Source organism: Sminthopsis crassicaudata, chromosome 3 (assembly GCF_048593235.1).
Source record: "Sminthopsis crassicaudata isolate SCR6 chromosome 3, ASM4859323v1, whole genome shotgun sequence".
Taxonomy (NCBI): domain Eukaryota; kingdom Metazoa; phylum Chordata; class Mammalia; order Dasyuromorphia; family Dasyuridae; genus Sminthopsis; species Sminthopsis crassicaudata.
In genome coordinates, this window is record NC_133619.1 from 51,779,995 (window position 1) to 51,800,115 (window position 20,121).

Sequence of the window (20,121 nt, forward strand, 5' to 3'; positions counted from 1 at the left end):
TTTGTTACTGTGGAAGCCTTTTGTTTCCATATGAAATCTGGACAGGGTTCTAGGTTCTATTCCCCAGGGAAATGGAGCTTTTCTCTCTCTCCTCACCTCCCTGAAACGAGACAATTATATCTAGCCATATAAGACAGGGAAGGCAGAGGGGGAGGATTTTGAAAGATAAACCAATACAAGTAGTATCTTGTGTTGCCCCTTCTCAGATTTCGAAGTTTCTCTAAGGCAGGTGAAAGCAAATGCTACTTTGACACTGCCAACCCTCAACAATAAAAGACAGACCTTAATTAAAAAGAAAAAACAAACTATTAGAACTTTTGAGAATCAGAATTTCTGAATCGATGCTTTCCAAGTATTTTCTTTTGGTGGTGCCAATGGCTTTGCTCCTATCTCAGACTCTGATAAGTAGGGGAGCCAAAAGAGAGTGAAAGGGAAAGAGAGAGAGAGAGAGAGAGGAGAGAGAGAGAGAGAGAGAGAGAGAGAGAGAGAGAGAGAGAGAGAGAGACAGAGAGAGAGAGAGAGAGAGACAGAGAGAGAGAGAGAGAGAGAGGACAGAGAGAGAGAGAGAGAGAGAGACAGAGAGAGACAGAGAGACAGAGAGAGAGACAGAGACAGAGAGACAGAGAGAGAGAGAGGAAGGAGGGAGAAGAGGAGGAGGAGGAGGAGGAGGAGGAGGAGGAGGAGGAGGAGGAGGAGGAGGAGGAGGAGAAGAAGAAGAAGAAGAAGAAGAAGAAGAAGAAGAAGAAGAAGAAGAAGAAGAAGAAGAAAGAGAGAGAGAGAGAGAGAGAGAGAGAGAGAGAGAGAGAGACAGAGAGACAGAGAGAGAGAGAGAGAGAAGAGAGAGAGAGAGAGAGAGAGAGAGAGAGAGAGAGAGAGAGGGAGAGAGAGAGAGAGAGAAAGACAGCTCTGAAGTTTCCTGGATTCAGTGCTTCTGGGTGGCTGAGGGGTGGGGGAGGGAGGAGGGAAGGGTGTTTCAGAGGGAGGGAGGGCTGGAGGGAGGGGAGAGGCAGCCACGGAGGATGAGGTAAGGCTGGCCACCGCAGTGGTACACACGGATTCTGCGCCAAACTGCCTCCTCCTCTCTCTGGCTCCAGCAGGGGCTCTATAGTGGTAGCGGCGGCCGGCCTCGCCAGTCAAAACCCAGTCCCGGGTGGGCACCCGCGGCACCGACCCTCTTTCGGGACGGGACGCAACCACCTGCAGCGTTCTCCCTCCTTCCTCTCAGCTTCCGGGCCAGGCCCGCACGGGCCGCGTGGGAGCATCCTTGACCTAAGTTGACCCGCCCCTGTGTAGCTGCACTTCTCTCAGTTTAAGCGAGATACTGCGACCACTAAGGCCGAGTTGCTGGCCACTCCCTGCAGCCGCAAGCCCTCCTTTTGTCAGCTCACGGCCCTTGACCGCGACCCCCCGGACCCCTGGGCGGCTCGCGCGACACTCTCCCCCTGCCCTTGGGACACACCCCTCTTTCCTCCAGCCGCGGGTCTGTGGGGCCAACACTCGGGACTCAAGTCTCTTCTCCCTGACATCCCCTCCCAGGCCTCGTGCCCCTTTCCCCAGCCACACGCATATCCAGCCAGACCCCCAGAACCAAAAGGAAAGGGAAGGGGGTCCCGCACAGTGTGCGTGCGTGTGTGTGTGTGTGTGTGTGTGTGTGTGTGTGTGTGTGTTTGAGAAGAAAGAAACTGAAAGAGGGAGAAAGGGAAGGTGGCCCCTCTCTCTCCATCCTCTGGGCAGAAATCATTGAACCCCGAAGCAGGGATAGCAGGCTCCGGGGCCCCGCCCTCCCCTCCTCCTCCCCCCAACTTTCCCCCGCCCCGCAGGCCCCGCCCGCGCGTTACCCGGGGAACCGCGGATCCCGCAGCTGCAAAAAAGCAGGCATAGGAGCGTGCGGCCGGCCGCTGTTGCTGCTGCTTCTCCAGCTCCGGCCGCTCCTTCTTCGAGCCCCTGCGGCAGCGCCCTAGTCCCAGCCCCGGCCCGGCCCCGGTCCCGCAGCACCCTCGCGCGCTCTCCAGCTCCCTTCCCCAAACCCGAACCATGCTGGTCAACCGGCGCCACCGCCGCCGCCGCCTTCTGCCCCCGTTGCCGACCGCCCCGCTCCCGGTCGGCAGGCCGCTGCTGCCGGGGCTGCTGCTGCTGCTGCTGAGTCCGGCGCCGTCCCGGTCCCTCCCGGTCACCCCGGCCGTGCCCTTCCCGGACCCCTGCGCGCTGCAGCCCTGCAGGAATAACGGCACCTGCTCCCCAAGCGCGAGCGCGAGCCCCGACCCCGGGCAGCAGCAGCCCGACGTCCAGGAGCCCCCCGACTTGGGCTACAGCTGCACCTGCCCCGCCGGAGTCACGGGCAGCAACTGCCAGGTGAGGGGCTGGGGAGGATCCGGAGCGGGGCGCGCCGAGCCTGAGCCGCGGCGGCCGGGACGGGAGCATCCTCTCCCGGGCTTTCCCTCCCCTCCGCTGTCTGTCTGTCTGTCCCTTCCTGCATCCCTCCCCTGTCTCCTCGCGGCCGGCATGTCTATGTCTCAGGAGCCGGGGCCGCTTGTGGCTTCGTTTTCACCGCCACTCCCTCCATCTTTCTGGGGCATGTGGTTATCCCTGTCTGTGGTGCGTTCTATGGGAGCTCCTCGGCGCTCAGTCCCTCCCCAGCCCTCGCCCTCGCCATCCTCGACCACCGCGGCTGGCTCCCACTCCCGCTCCTTCCCTGGCTTTTCTTCCCTCCTCTGGCCTGGGCATCTGCACAGCCTCGCTCCTCTCTTAGCTCCATCTCCCAGGCTTTCCTGGGAATGCGTTCTGGCCCCCAGCATGTAACGTTCGTGCCTTCATTCACTTGCACTTACTTCTCTTATTCCTGATGCTTGCCTGTCTCTATCTGCTTGGGCATGCATTTCACTAGTCCGTCTCCTTCGATCTTTCCGTGCCAGCCAAATCCAGCTCATTTACTCCCCTAGTTGGGAAGGCAAGTTGGAGGGCAAGAGCGACATAGCTCAGGTGCTGGTCGGGTGCTGCCGAAGCGCTCCAGGCCCGATAGACTTACCAAGGTTGCCAGCTTTTTTTTTCTCATTAAATATTTAAGGTGGATGTTGTTACCCAAAGGAGTCAAGCTCATCCTTCCTTGAAAGTGGGTTTCTTTTTCTTTCTTTTTTTTCCCCCCCCTTCCCGGGCTGTGCTCTCCTAGTTGGGCTGTTCGCTAAGGTTGAGAGAACTTTGCTTCCCCTTCAGGGATGAGCTAAAAATGCAAACCATGCGCTTCTAATGGGAGGAGCAGGAGCCGGTGTCTTGGTTCTGAGACTGATTTCTCTCTGGAGTTAATTTGGCATTTCAGAAAAAATTGGGTAGCTTTTATTGGAAGGCAAATGCAGTGAGTGTGATGTTCCTGTTAACGTGGAGTAGATAGATCTAACATATTTAGGGCAGACGTAAATATATATAAATATATTGAATGTATGTCAATCTCTGTCTCTCTGTCTCTCTGTCTCTCTGTCTCTCTGTCTCTCTGTCTCTCTGTCTCTCTGTCTCTCTCTCTCTCTCTCTCTCTCTCTCTCTCTCTCTCTCTCTCTCTCTCATTGGGAAACTACAACATAATGTAACAACTAATGAAGTATTAATCAGAGAAAATGTTCTCAGTTTGCTATTCAGCCAAGAGGATGGAAAAAGAGTTTTCATGATGACAATCAGTGGATTTGAGTTCTGGGAATATCTGTTAGAAAATGCCATTTATACACAAAGAACAAAATATAAACCAAAGACAAGTTAGCTTTGAATTGTATTTGTATAAATTTCAAAAAGGAAATTCCGTGCCTGGATTCTGGTTAGTTAGTAGATAACCCCTAAGTCACCAGCAAGGTTAGGAAAATGAATCCGATGTCCTTGAGAAAAGAGGCTGTTCTGTGATCATAGGATTCATTTAAACTAATTAGATGTGAACTATCCTTGGGCTCCTATTGGAAAATCCAAGGACATAATCTTTCCACATTGCATATAGACCTAAGGAGAGTTGCTTCCTATGAATTTAATTAAAGACTTTGAGTGAGAACTGCTAGTAAAATGATCAAACCAGCTCTTTTTTTTGTGTGGTGGGGGAAGACTTCTCCCACCCCTACTTCCTCAAGGGGGAGTAAGTCACATAAAATAAACATGGGATCAAGTTGATTGATCTTGTTGCATGATGCTCAGTTTTATTTAGAGGTCTCTTTTTAGGACAAATGTCATCAGGAAGACAATTTGTTTCAAGGTTGTACTTTTCCCTCTGTTCATGAAGCTGTAATTCCAGTGGAAAGGACATTATTTCTCCCTCCCCCATCCCCAATATGACTAATCTACAAGGTTTTTGGTTGTAACTATTATCTGTTCTTACAATTCCTAATCATTAGAACAGAGCTCTCACATCCCAATTTTGGAAAAATTTGAGAGAACCACAAATGAATAGAGAACTCTGTCAAAACGAGATTAATTTTAACTGCTTTGCCATTTAATGACCAGAGAGTGGAGAAGTATGGAGTTGTCTGGTGCTGTAGCCATACAGTTCATATTCTCTCTCTCTCTCTCTCTCTCTCTCTCTCTCTCTCTCTCTCTCTCTCTCTCTCTCTCTCTCTCTCTCTCTCTCTCTCATTCAACAATCGAAAGGAAAAGTTATTGTGCATTTTTCAAGGGCTGTGTTCTACCTGTGAGGGGCATAAGTCACTTTCTTGAGGGGGAGGGGGGAGAAGCAGAGAAGTAAGGAGGTGGGGCAGTTCTGGAGCAGCAGAGAGAGAAGATAAATGGGGCATATGTGTATCAGCCCAACTGAAAGGAAAGCATGTTCTTGACATGGAGATATTTAATGAAAATTTTAGGGGGGTTTTCTTTTAAAAATTTCATGTAACATGGAGGCTTCATTGATGATGACTTTTTTGGTGTTTTCTTAGCTATTATGTAATAATCATTATGATTTTGGGTGACTTAAAAATAAGATATTTTGTTGAGGGGGAAAAGAAGGTTTCATCTGTGATTGCAGCTTGTGGTACTGTACTGGTGCAAAAGAGCAATTCAGTTGCCATTTACAGCCTCAGAGAATTAATTGACTGGGGGCAACGAGAAGTTGAATGATTTCAAATGGTGAATCAGCTACTAGGGATGATTTGAATCCAGTACTTCTGACCATGACTAGTGAAGAAGCACAGCATTGATTGGGTCTCAATGATTTAAGATAGTAGAGATTTAGTTTAGATTAAATAGCCATCGATTATATATATGATTTATGAGGATTCTTAGTTCTAAAATATCTTTGACCTATGATGTCATATTTTAGGCATAGAAATGATTTGAGGCAACATAGATTCTTGTACACATAGAACTGTGGGGAGTGCTCCAAATTCATAGAGTATGGGAAACAGGAACTTGGAAATAGAAGATTACATGAAGGTATTCAGGAATTAATTTCAAGAGAAAGACATGAGAATTGCAATTTTAACAGATTTTAAAATTTTATTTTATTTGCTAAATTTGAAATTTGGCTTTTACTTAATTATGAAAAGGATCTTACTGAGATTATCTAGCTAATTACTCATAAATACTCAGTTTTTTATTTTTTTACATTTCTGATTTTGTGTTTATTGGAGTAAGATCAAGGGTGTGCATGTCTTATTTTCTTTTCATTTCTTTTCCTTAATCACCTCATTAGAAAGGACTTACCTATTCTCTCTATATCTTATATTTCTTACTTACATATTAGAAAGTAAACTCCTTGAGGGCAGAGAGAGAGTTTTCCTCTCTGTACTCTAAGTGCTTGGTACAGCTCCCAGAATACAGTATTGACTGAATGACTGGCGGACTAATACAAGCAAGGAAAGGAAGTATTAACCATTGATAAGGGATATGGTTGCTGAAATAGGATCTAAGCTTCTATTATCAAATCATCCAATAAACAGTATATGAAGGACATTTCTTAGACTGAAAAATTATAATTGGAAAGGCAAATGATAATGATATCTTGAATGTATATAGCCTTTACTATAGCAATAGTCTCCTAATTGGTCTTGCTGCCTCAAGCTTCTCCCCTTCCCAATGTATAATCCATACAAGCTGCCAAAGAGGTTTTCCTGAAAGATAGCTCTGACTATATTGTTCTCTGAATTCACACTTTCTTGGCTTCCTGCTACCTCTAAAATTATATATACATATATATATGTATATATGTATATACATATACACACACTCCTCTTTAAAGACCTTCAAAATGTAGTTCCAACGTCCTTTAATTAAAGTTTTTTCAATAAACAAAAATTTATTTTCTCGCTTTCTCCCTCCTATATTCCCCAAACTCTGAAAAAGAAAGAAAATAAAATCCTTACAACAGACAAACACAGTCAAGCAAAACAAATGTCCACATTAACTATATCCAAAAAAAATTTATGCATCTCAATCTGAGTCCATAACCTGAGTCAGAGAGTGGGAAATGTGTCATCATGGGTCATTGTAATTGTGGATGATTACTACCCCAATTTACTAGTCTAACCCTGTTATATATTGCTCCCCTTCTGATACATTGTTGTTGTTGGTTGTCCTTCATTCTTGAGGAGGACCACAACATCAGGGAGGTGATGCAATGACATGCAAGTAAATTTGATTTAAGTAAGGGAGAATTGGGCAAGGTCACTTGCCTCACTTTCCCCTCCAGAGCAATCTGAGTCCTGATTGAAACATTAAGTTCCAATTAAACTACCCTTATGCCTATTCTTCACACATGACATCTATTTGCTTTTTTGCTACCTTTGTCCTAACTACCCATACCTAGAATGTACTTGTCTCTATTTCTTAAACATCTTCAAAATTCAGCTTAAACTTCTTCATCTTTGTTCCCCTCACACCAAATTTGCTTTTTCCTTATTTATTCCCCCTAATATTTTTTAATTTTGTGTATTAGAAAGACAATATGGCATAATGGAAAGAGTAGGGGGGAACCTTAGAGCTAGGAAGACCTCATTTCCAGTTCCAACCCTGATATACCCTCATTCTGTGATGTGGGACTTGCTCTTTATTTTAGGTAACTCTGGAAGAGTATCATTGTGCCAACCTGTGCATTTCTGTGAAGGAAGTCTTTTCTACTAATTAATGACACTAATTAATGTGTACATACATACACACATATACACATAAAGATAGGTACATAGATAAGTAGGTAGTCTTTCCCAATAAAATATAAGCTTCTTGAGGGCAGGGATTGTTTCATTTTTGTCTTTTTATCTCCAGCACCTAGTGCCTGACTCCTAGTAAAAGTTCAATAAATGCTTACTTTTTGATTTTGGTTTTCTCACAAATGATACAATAATCTTGTGAAGTATTTGGGGGAAGATATTATTAATACCATTTTTTCAGATGAGAAAACTGAGACCCAGAGAAGGGGAAATGATTTGTCCAAGTTACAGGAGGCATATGAGAGAGTCATAGAGTGGGAATAAAATTGGATTTGGGGTTGGAAGATTCAGGCTTGACCATATCTTGCTGTAGTAAACAGTGCTGGACAAGTTGGTCCTGTGTTCTGTGCCTCAGTTTCCTCCTAGATAAATTTAGGAGTGGGCTGTATAATTTCAAGGTCTTTTCCAATTCTAAATCCTAAGGGAAAACGTAGCACTTAAAATGTAATATTTGAAACAAATACTAGGTTAACAAATCTTTTGTTTTCATGTGGATGAAATTATTAGGTACAAGATTTGAAAAAAAAAAAAGTGTTAATGGGCTGTATGATTTATGAGAAGCAGATCAAGACCAAAATGCTGTCTGTGGGGTCAGGAAGACCTGAATTAAGTCTTGCCACTAATACGTACTATGTGACTAAGGACACTTGGCACACAGTATGTGTTTAATAAATGCTTTTTGATTACTTGAACTGACTAAAGATTGTATTATAGACAAGTTGCCAATATACCCAGATGGGAGAGTTTACATGCCAGAAGTTCCTTATATTGATAGAATCACAGGTTTGGACCAAAATCAAAATGTAGCATGTAACTTCTCTGAAAGGTTATAGACAAAAGACTAATTTGTAACGATGCATACAAGAAGAGTGTGTTGCTCAGAAGAAACCAAGGTACCTCAGCTCTAGACTTTGCTTGGCTAATAACTAGTATGAGCCTAAGGAAAGCATTTTACATTTCTGAGATTCATATGTAAAATGAAGGGCCCAGATTTGATAATCCTAAAGATTCTTTCCAGCTATAAAACCACTTTCAATATATATTAACTTAAAAAGGTTTAGTAGATATATCTGTTTTGATACATAAACCAGGGCTGATAACAGTGAGTTTGCAATTAAGGATCTTAGGTAGAAGGATTTTTGTAATTTAAAAAACTATACAAAAAAAAATTCTGGATATTTTGGAAATCAACTTCAGCTTTTGTATTTCCTGTCAAATGTGACTTTGTTTCCTCTTAGAGGTTTTTTGTTGTTTTTTTTTTTTTTTTTTAGTTTTGAGGATGCAGTTGCTGGGAGTGAGGAGGGGGAACAACTGTTCTACTGAAAAGTATAGAAACTCTCAAACTTTATGGACTTATCCATTAGATTAATCCATGGATTATTTAACTCTATACTATATTGTTTGTAAAGTTTATTTTATCTTGTGAAACATTTTGTTGCCAAATGTTCAAACACTAAGATACCTAATTTGATTTTCTAAATTAGATTTCTGTATGGATGCTATCTTTTGAGATGATAATAATGTGTCATTTTTTTTTTACTGGAGGAGAAAGAGCCTATACAGCAGTTATTTTTGAAGTTTAATTTTACACAGGAAACTGATTCTAAGTCCTTTTCTGTGGCTGTCCATCTGTCGGTCTCTTTCCCTCTCTGCCTCTGTCTGTCTGTCTCTTTTTCTCCTTTCTATTAAAGGATGCAAAAAAGGACATGTGTTTTAATTGAAATTATTTTGAGCCGAGTTTTGCTAGCCAAAATAACAACTGAGGGTATTTGTAGATGTTTGAATACACCGTTGTATTCTGAAAAACTGGGAGATTAAACTTTGTGTAACTAGAGAGAATAGACGTTCCTCTTTTCAATTAATGAATCATTTATTATTATTAATTATTGATTTAAAAATTGAGCCCCAAATTCTCTCCCTCCCTCCCACCCCTCCCCCTACTATTAAATAGGCAAGCAACTTGTAAAACAAGAGGATAGGACCTTTTCAGAGTAATATTATTTGTCAGCGGTTGCAAGAATAGAATTGAGGTGGTTTGCAATGTCTGGCTCAAGGCAACTCTGGAGGAACAGTGTAGTCAAAGAGGTGTTATACTCCAGACCTGTATGTGGTCCTCAACACTCTTGAGTACAACCGAATCCATGTTAGAGTATAATCAGGAAATATTTAGCAAAATAAAAATGTAATTCAATTTGTGGTTTTCTAAGTCAATATGAAGCCAAAAGGAATCTCTTTCTAGTTGAGTTGATCATCACTGGTGTATTAAATAGGGAAAAATGTAGACTTGGAGTTGGGAAAATTTGGATTCAAATTTCATCCCAGACACTGGTTGTATGACTTGGGCAGATAGTTTAAACCTTTTGAGTCCATTTCTTCATTTGTAAAAAGAGGATTATAATAGCATTTATTATTACAGGGGTGAGTTGAGAATAAAATGAGATAATATTTGTAAAGCACCTACATAAATACCAGGTATTATTTGCACATCATTCTTTATTGAAGTTTTTTTCATTTATATGAAGTGAATTAAAAAAAACTATTTCTTAAGAGATATTAATAATAGCTGATATTTATATAACACTTACTATATAAAACACTTTACTAGTTACTCTCTCATTTGCAATGTGCTAAATCAGGGAATTCAAATATCCTCAGCAATAAGGAGGGACCTCCAAGTGGAGAGAGCCCTTCTATCCTTCCAGATCAACACCTTCCCTGCAATTTAGAATTGTCTAAACTTAGTCAATCATTAAATGACTAAAGTCAGAGGTCCAATATATATTATAAATGGACTTGGACTTTGGATCAAGGCCAGCTCTCTAGGAATTTTGCTATACTATTTCTTTTAAAAACTTTTAAAAAATGGATAGGGATTGGACTTGTGATTTCATTGGAATAGGAAAAAAACTGTCCAAGGAGCCATTTGTTTCAGTGCACATCACATAGTATTTCTAATTTATAATCCTAGAAAATGTCCTGGAATTCTGTGTCACATAGCCACTATCAGAGGTGATATTTGAACCCCTATCTTCTTTCTTCTGAGATCTCTTTACTAATAACCAGGCCAAACTCTAGAAGACAACACATATGGGAGAGAGATGATTTGGAGAATTATAAAGATGATGAATGGAGGCATAGGATAGAAGTGTAGAGTGATAGACCAATCCTACAAAAATGAAATGAAGTTGATAATTCTGGAACTGAAAGGTGATAGGGAAGGTGGAATTTTGAAAAAAAACATCAAAAAGGATTTTCCCCACAGTCATTTTGTTTTAGTTTTCATGAATTCACTTTTTCTGTCTAGAGAAGAATAACAGAAGAGGGAAAGACAGTGATGAGAACTAATATTAGCATTTCTTTGTGGCCCAAAATAAACAAATCCAGCTGCATTGAAGTAATTTGTGGTGTGTGTTTGTGGGTTTTTTTTTTTTTTTAAGAAGGCAGAGATTTTTAATTGAGTCAACTGAAGGAAAGTTGCACTTATTTCTGTTTCTTGAGAAAATAATTATAATTATTGTCATCACCCTTAATAGGATTAAAAATGATATTGACATTCACTTAAAAGTCATTAAATTGATTTTATTCCAAATTGTTTTGTTTAACCCTTTGTTCACTTAGTGAGGGACCTTTCACAAGCAGAGTAGACTACCACAAAGTGTAGAGAACCTATATCTTCTCAACTAACTTGCTACAATGCCTATAGTTCCTTTCTTCTTGATCTTTTGGCACTTGAAGCCCACTTAATATACATTTTTTTTGGGGGGGAAGGAAATATTAGGCTTGATTAGTCATTTAGGTTTAACTCAAATTTTCTTTGTCAGATTAACACAAGCACTCAGCTGAGGTTCTACCAAGGAAGTATGGAACACTCTTAGAAGAGTAGGAAGCTAAGTGGGAAGTTCAGTAAAACCTTCTTCTTCTTCTTCTTCTTCTTCTTCTTCTTCTTCTTCTTCTTCTTCTTCTTCTTCTTCTTCTTCTTCTTCTTCTTCTTCTTTCTTCTTCTTCTTCTTCTTCTTCTTCTTCTTCTTCTTCTTCTTCTTCTTCTTCTTCTTCTTCTTCTTCTTCTTCTTCTTCTTCTTCTTCTTCTTCTTCTTCTTCTTCTTCTTCTTCTTCTTCTTTCTTCTTCTTCTTCTTCTTCTTCTTCTTCTTCTTCTTCTTCTTCTTCTTCTTCTTCTTCTTCTTCTTCTTCTTCTTCTTCTTCTTCTTCTTCTTCTTCTTCTTCTTCTTCTTCTTCTTCTTCTTCTTCTTCTTCTTCTTCTTCTTCTTCTTCTTCTTCTTCTTCTTCTTCTTCTTCTTCTTCTTCTTCTTCTTCTTCTCTTCTTCTTCTTCTTCTTCTTCTCTTCTTCTTCTTCTTCTTCTTCTTCTTCTTCTTCTTCTTCTTCTTCTTCTTCTTCTTCTTCTTCTTCTTTTTTTCCAGATAAGGAAATGCATCCCAGAGTGTTTAGAAAACTTGCCAAAGGTCCCAAAGGTTGTGGCAGAGTTGAGTTTTGAACCTAGGTTGTAAGATGGTGGGTTTAGAAGTGAAGGAGTTACTTTAAGAGGTCATTTGTTTTATCTGCACTCCTTCGATGCCCAGGAGAAGCTAAGTGACTTCTGGTTACTTAGTGTTGGAGGCGGGTTTATTGTGGTTTCATTCTACCATCAAAGTTCTTTCCTTGGTATCAGGTGTCCCTTTGGTCGGTACCTGCCATGATTTGGAGTGCTACATAAAATCTTGTGAAATTAGGGTGTGTGAGCTACAAAATTCTAGCTAGGCTTACAGTACATGATGCTGTGAGGTTTTCATGAGTGTCTAATTGAATTGCATACAGTTTCTGCAAATTAGATCAAATTTACTCAGGGAGTTTATTTGAACTGTACAATAAATAATCCAAACTAAATGATGATGCATCATATATAACCTAATTTCTGTGCCCTCCAAGTACTGGAAACCTTTATTTTAATATTCTTTCAAGAACCCCAGTTGGAGAGATAGGACTGTTCAGAAGCCGTTCTTTTATATTATGAAAGTGGTTATCTCTTATACATTCTTGAGCTCTGAAGGTTACTCAGCTCAAAGAAAAGCTTATATAAAGTTGTTTTATAAGTCTAATTGGAATGTTTCAAGAAATTTGTCAAAAGCCTTGGCTCAATACCTACTGCCATAAGATGCTCAGCTTCCTCTCCCCTGCCCCAACTTACTTTGTATTTTTACATTGCTCTGATCCGAGCATCCTTCTTCCCTTTCTTCTGTGTCTTGGGGTGACTTCCAATCATTTGAAAGAACAAAGCTTCCTTAATTTTCAGCATTTCATAAGGTAGAACAGCTCAAAACCTGGTTGAGAGTTCTGAGACTGAAGGCTTTCCTTAGTTGGAATTGTTTTCTCTCCCTCTCATTTTGTTTAAACATTAATGGAATATCCCCTCCTTTAATGTTCATCAATAGAAAGTTGGCTTTGTTGATTGAATGTTCATGCAGAGCTTTTACAGCTGACTTTTATGAACTAAATACACTTGTGCTTGTAATGCTTAGGGATATATGGACCAAATGGTTGCCACATAGAACCATGTTTTTTTTCTTAGGGATTTCAAGATGATCAACTGGAAGTCATTGAAGTTCAAACTATATCTTTTGGCCATTGGGTATGCCAGCCCATGGTCTAAGTTTGGAGATCTGGATCAGGCCCAAATGACACTCAGAGAATTTATTCTGTTCACTTAACTTGGCTCTGAAAATTAGTGGGACCCTTTTGGGAGCTGGGGCTGGCTCAGGCACAGCATAAATGGAAATTTCTTGAGGATGTAAAAGTTTTGTGTTTTAAACCTAGTATCTGGCATAGTATCTGACACATAGGCACTTAATAAATGTACCTGGTGTATAGTAGGTGATTAACAAATGCTCATTCCCTCTCTCCCATCTCTGTATTCTTCTCCTTCCCAATGTACAGCTTTTAAGTACTTGTGTACACCTCTCCCTCCCCCAACAACAAATCTTCAAATTCTGAAGTTACTTTCTGGACATGTGCATAGTAGTTGGACTGGAGAGAGTCTTTACACCTAATAAAATGAATTTTTTTTTCAGTATTCAGTGCAGAATTAACGAAGTTCTGTGAGGGCAAGAATTTTCTTCTTTGACTGTCAACAATCATTATAGTAAGAGTGTAGTAAGCATCTGATAAACCCAATAATGAGTGAATCAGTATTTCAGGTCATCACCCACTATTATGAGCACAGTTTTAATTTTTTAAACTAAGAAGCTTGTCACAGACAAGATATACCAATATTTAACAATGGCTTCACCATACAGCAAGAAATCAAAAAGCTATGATTTTTCTCAGTGTGGGAACTTCCTTTCCCTGGACAGAGAGCAACCCTTGGATGTGATCACTTATAGAAGTCTTTGAGAGTTGCCAGAGGCTCAGGGAGTTTAAATGATTTGCCTAGTTAAGTGTCATGCTTCAATTTGGAGCCTGGTCTTTGTAATGAAAACTCTAGCCCACTGTTAACTATGTTACATTGCATCATCATACTTAATTGTTTTAAATTCTAGCAGTTTGCTAGAGCTCATAAGCAGTTGCTCATTGTGTAACAGTATCAATAAGTTAGTACTTTATCTAGGTCTATCTGCTAATCGATTAATGTATGTATGTATCTCTACTTATAAAGTACTTAAACATATATATAAAATACTGATATGGTCAGGGCAGCTACAGTGGATAGAATTTAGGGCCAGGAGTCAGGAAAACTCATCTTCCTGAGTTCAAATCTGACCTCAGACACTCACTAGCTGTGTGACTCTGAGCAAGTCACTCAACCCTGTTTGCCTCAGTTTTATCATCTGTAAAATGACCCCAAGAAGAAATGACCCAATATGCCAGTGTCTTGGTCAGTACATCCCCAAAGAGGTCATGGAGAGTCATACAAGAATGAAATGACTAAACAGAATTGATACTATCCCCACCATAACAGGAAGTACCTTACCAATGTACTTAAGAATAATTTCCTTTATGATAAAAATAGGAATTCACTTTTTAATCCTTGCAGAAATGAATTAAGATTAGTGAATACTTCCAAAGAATGGTAATTAATTTGGATTTTTGCTTGCTATGGCTAAATTTCAGTAATTCAATTTAAAAGTCAGCATAAGAATGTTAAAAAATAGGTAATTTCTGTGTGATTGGAGAGTATAAATGATTTCTTACTGTACCTGTGATTTGGGATTTTTAAAAACATTGCTAATATAATTGATAACATACATGTGAATGGGATTTGGCAGATTTCAAAGTGCCTGTACATACATTGGCTTATATCCTCATAGTAACTTGGACATCACTACTGGGACTTGGCTGTTGCCATGGAGAACAAGTGAGCAGCTTTTCAGCTAAAAGGACTTTAGGGAGAGGAAATACAAAAGCAAATGAAAGGAGGGCCAAGATGCACAAAGCTGGACATAAAAGCAAGATCCCATAGTGGACCCAGCGAGTGTGGCAAATTGAGATAGCTGTCCAGCTCAGCACCTTGATCCTTGCCCAATGCCAAAAGTCCATCCTGAGCTCCAAAGTGATGTTCTTAGAGTGCTGTGATTGCTTATAGGACTCTGCTTCTGAATCAGACAGTATCTTCCTCCTTCAAGGGTGGGCAAGGGAAGGGAATAAGCATTTATGTAAGGGCTTACTAAGTGCCAAGAGCCACACTAAGTACTTTTACAAGCCTTATCTCATTCCATCCTCACACCAACCCTGCCCATAAGGTAGATACTATTATTATCCCAATTTTGCAGTTGAGGAAACAGGCTTTCATTCAGCTTGTAAGTATCTGTAGGTGAGATTTGAACCAGGAACTTCTTGACTTCAGGAACCACCAGCTGTCACCTAGCCAGCCCCAGAGCTAAAATGGAATTCCCCTTTGGCTGCCTATTCTCCAAATTAGGAGCACCTGAATCCGTTTTCATTTCAATTTTTCATGTGTGGAATGAAGCTGAGAGGTCAGATGGTGTTGTTCTTCTTTGGAAGAGGAGAAAACTGAAGTTGAGAGTGAGTGGGTAACTTTCTACAGGTCCATGACTAGTACTTGGACAGAATGGGGCAGAGGAAATTGATACTAGCTCTGCAGTTAGAAGTCTGGAGTTCAGATCCTACTTTGGATGCTTACTGCTGAGGTGAGGGTAGACAAGCTATTTAAGCTATTTGGCAATCAGCTTCTTTATCTGTAAAATGAGGAAGCTGAATTAATTGGCTTGTGAAGCTCTAGCCTGCTGTGACCTTGGCCTTGGGCACAGAACTACTCTTTGCGTCATTTCACACTTGAATAATGATGTTTTATAATCATTTACATTTAAGTTCTGGACACAGTTTGCTGAGGGAAATTGTACCTTCAGGACTAGATGGATGAGGGAGAAGACCCAGAGATTGAGCACTGACCCCTTTCAGAAGTGCCAAGACTGGGGGGCCTGCTTTGAATGGACATCATTTACACTTTTTTCTTTAACTTAATAATGTTTTTCCCAATTACATGTAAAAATAGCTTTCTTTTTATTTATTTATTTTTCTCATGACTATTTTATTTTTCCAGTTACATGAAAAGATAATTTTTCACATTAATTTTTGTAAGATTTTGAGTTCTAATTTTTTTTCTCCCTCTGTCCTCTATTTTCTCTTCCCCAAAATAACAAGTAATCTGATCTAGATTACACATGTACAATCATTTTAAACACATTTCCATATTAGTCATGTTATGAAAGAAAAATCAGAACAAAAGGAAAAAAAAAACCACGAGAAAAAACAAATAAAACAAAAAAGGATGATGTGCATTTAGACTCCATAGTTCTTTCTCTGGCTGCAGATAGCATTTTCCATCCCATGTCTTACATGTAATTGTCTTACATCAATGTATTTCTGAGAAGAGCTAAGTCTATCATAGTTGATCGTCACACAATCTTGCTGTTACTGTGTGTGATATTCTTATGGTTCTGCTCACTTCACTCAGCATCAGTTCATGTAAATATTCCCAGGATTTTCTGAAATCAGCCTGCTATGAGTGGGCATCTTGAGCCAGCTTGCAGAAGACTGGTAAGCTTAAAGACTTTTCATTGGTGCCATATTTAACTGTTCTTGTTCATTTCAGAACTGTCAGAGATAATTTTAAAAGTGTTTAAAGTAATGAAACCTCCCTTTACCCTTGAATAAGACATTGAAAGAGTCTGCTTGAAAGGCTGAGACAATTTTAATTGTGTGTGTGTGTGTGTGTGTGTGTGTGTGTGTGTGTATTATAACACTTGATTTCACTCATATAGGAAACTCTTGCTACAAAGAAAATCCTTCTACACAAGCTGATAGCCTCCAATGAGGCTAAAGGGATTTTACAGATTGAATTGCCCTTAGAAAAGGGTAACTCCAAAGTCCAGACCTTTTGGGAACAGGCTGGGCTGCAGAAGGAAGTAGAGAGGAAAGAAGGAAAGAAGTATTTCTTCAGTACTTGCTATCTCTGCCAGACACTGTGCCTTAGTACACTTACGTTTTGCAAATATTATCTTGTTTGATTTTCACAACAACTCTGAGGTCAGGTGCTATTGTTATCCCCATTTTACATTTGAGAAAATTGAGGCAAACAGGTTAAATGACTTGCTCAGGTTAACACAGCTAGAAAGTTATCTAAGGCTAGATTTGTATTCAGGTCTTTATGATTCTAAGCCCAAAGCTCTATCTGCTATGCTACCAAACAGGATTTGCTCTGTCTGGACTTCATTCCAGGAAGAGAGAGCTCTAACCAGAAGGTCAGCTACTCCTCTTTTTCTCAATCAGGTGTGGTTTTTGAGCAAACTCCAGGTCTGAGGACTTGCAAAGGTTGGACTGACTGTACTAGTACTAGCCTTCCACCTCTCCCCCCCCCCCCCCCCCCCACCACGTCCCTCTTGGGATCAGGGATGAAAGAAAAAGATAAGGATTTTCCTTTTCCATAGGTTCTAGCTTATAACACTTTATCTTCTCTTCTATCTGGTTCCCAACTAGTAGTCCTGATAACTAGCTTCTCTTTTCAGGCTGAATTAGCATCTTTTCCTTTCCATGAACAGGACTGAAATGTTTGATAGAGGGAGTAATTTAACTTGCTGTCCCTAGAACCTCTCCCAACAGGAGCTCACTCTCTTCTGTGAAGCTGGTGTCCAGGTGATAAGGGAACGTGGAAGCTTCTTTTCATCCTGTGCTGTATTTCAACCAAAAACAAAAAGGCTGTATCTCATTTGTCTTTGAACTTTATCTTGAGAGGGAAGTAGAATTTCATTCGATAAGAGGCTTTGGCCTCTATTTGGTAAATTAAGATATGTAATGAGACCCAGAATTGTAATGCAGGTGAATTATTTTGTTAGGCAGCAGTACACAAATGCAATCCTCAAGACTCATGATTTGGATTTATTGCTCTCTTGTATTTTAAAGGTTTTTTTTTGTTCCCAAGGTGATCACTTAGAAAACAAAGGTTTTATGTATATGCATGTGTATGTGTATGTGTATTTCCAAGAACACATCAATGTGGTAATAAATTGGAAAAAAAAAAACCCCAACAACAATTGAGTTTTGTCTTCTAATTCCCCCTCCTTGCATGATTTTCTGTAGAATTTGACAAATGATTAATAAACACTGCGCGTTCTTGTCTTGCCTATGTTACTTTAGGGAAATTACAAAAGTTAGTTGGCTCCATGGTTGACTGCTTAGTTGATATTCGAGAGTGGAAAGAACCTTGTGGTTGATCATCTGGGAGATTTACTTGTAAACATTCAGAGAGTAAGGAGACCACTAAAGGAAAATGATTTCCAACCTTCAATTATAATTACCAAAATTACATCTTGCAGAGGTTGTAGGTTTTAAGATTCCTGCTGCTGGATGGAAAAAAATTACAACTTTCAATTAATCAGAAAGCGTATATTAGCACTTAGTATGTGCCAGTTACTGAAGACATAAAGACAAAAGTGAAACACTTCCTGCCCTCAAAAAGCTTATGTTCTTATGAGGGAGACAACATAGAAATATGTAAGTATATCATAGGAAAAAGTTGACCACTAGGTGGTAAAATTTTCCCCCCCCATAACAATTCATGAGATGGAGAGGCTGTGATCATCATGGCTGTCCAAGTAGTGCTCACACTAATAAAATCAAGGATCCTTGAAACATGAAAATAAGATTGTATTTTGAATATGAGGCCCCATATTCCTAGCTCCTATCCAAGTTTTCTTTCATGGTGTCCATCCTTTCCTTTCTTCCCTTCCTTTCCTTCTTTTTTCCTTTCTTCCCTTTCCTCTTTTCTTTTTCCCATCTGTTCTCCACTATCTTCTCCTTTAGCCTTATTCTTGCTGCCTTCCTCTCCTCCATATGGCTTTTTTCCCCTTCTCTTCCTTTCCTTTTCAACCTACTAGGTTTAAAATATTGTATTCAATATTCAAAGCTACAAAAGACATGGCTCTCACCTTCAGAGAGTTTCCATTTGGGGAAGAGAAGATTAAATACCCAAATATTCATCTATTTTCAATAACTATATTTCAAAGAATTAAGAGCCTGGGAGAGGAGCAAACTGTTATACAAGACTGGAGAAAGGAACAATAATTTCTGATTGGATCAGGGATGATTTCCTAAAAGGAGTGGTACTTGAATTAGGTTCTTAAGAATGCCCAGTGAGGGCAAAGAGGAACCACAATATTTTCTGCTTATCATTTTTAGATTGGATTAGGGGAAAGATAGAAAAGGAAGGTCTGGCTACATCAACACTTAGCCTTAGGCATCCCATTGAGATCTGAAGAATTCCCTCATAAGTTAATTGAAAAGGAGATTTTGATTTCACAGCTGGAATCACAGGCAAATGAGACAGGACTACTCCCTAGCTTAGAAAGACAAGAACACTGGGTTTCTGATATGGGGAAGTTTGAGGCTGCCTCACACCTTTGGGAGGAAAGTCGGATTTAGAATGTTTAAAAGTAGCTAATGTTTATATAGTACTTTAAGGTTTGCAAAGCATTTTATCTTATTTGATGCTCAAAACAACCTGCTAAGGTAGGTGCTATTTTTCTTATGCCATTTTTACAGATTGAGGACACTGGACCTGATAATGGGTAAGTGACTTTCCTATAGTCATGCAAATCATAATTATCTGAGGTAAGATTTGAATTTATCTTCCTGAATCAAATTCCTTTATGAATATGCTATATGTATATTTTAGAAGCCACTGCACTTGTATCCGATATAGATATAGAGTCTAATATTTCTTCCAAATGGTTTTACCCATCAATATTTCTGCTTTTTTTCATTTCTTAGAAACAAGTTGGGTATGATAACTTCAGTATTAGAATTTAATGGGACCTCTAATTGCTTGGGGAATTCCTGGTGGGGAAACTTCCTTTACAAGTACAGATTGGCACCTGCTATGCAAGTTACAGACTCAGAATGTTGCCTAGGACTCCGAGTTCACCTGGGACATAACACCTACACTGCTTTCAGTCCTTATCCCACAGCCATTATTGAGTGGAATCACTTTGGTGGAGAAGGGGCCAAATATCTCCATTACCATCTACACCAACTGTCACTGCCAAATCTGACCACCAGCTTTGCTGCCAGCCAAGCCTGTGGCCACAGTCCAAGGGAGCCAACCCTGTAGGGTTATGATCTGGCACCTGCCCCTGCATGTTCTAGCATCCACCTCCTCAGCAGTCAGTTTCTGAAAGAAGACTTGGTAAAGAAAATTCTTCTCATTCCACTTCTTGAAATGGGCAAACGGCTCATCAGTAATAGATATGGTTTTATTCATATATACCATTTAAAGAAGATGCATTACTATCACTTTTTTTTTTTTTTGCTGCATTCCAGTACCCATCAGGCCCTTCCATCTATTTAGCTTGCAATAGAAACTTCTTCTATGTATTGTCTTTTCCTTTAGAATGTAAACTTCCTCAGAGAAGGGACTTTCCCTTTTGTAGTTGTAACCCTGTATGTATCATGGT

At 40.1% G+C, this 20,121-nt stretch overlaps 1 protein-coding gene across 1 annotated transcript in view; it reads left to right on the top strand.

Annotated features, from left to right (window-relative positions):
• Positions 1-1,819: 1,819 nt before the first annotated feature.
• DNER (delta/notch like EGF repeat containing) overlaps positions 1,820-20,121 on the top strand; it is a 321,739-nt gene continuing 303,437 nt past the window's right edge. The window contains exon 1 of the mRNA XM_074298485.1: positions 1,820-2,352. Coding sequence (XP_074154586.1) covers positions 2,035-2,352 — 318 coding nt within the window. The 5' untranslated portion in view covers positions 1,820-2,034. The remainder of the gene's footprint in view (positions 2,353-20,121) is intronic.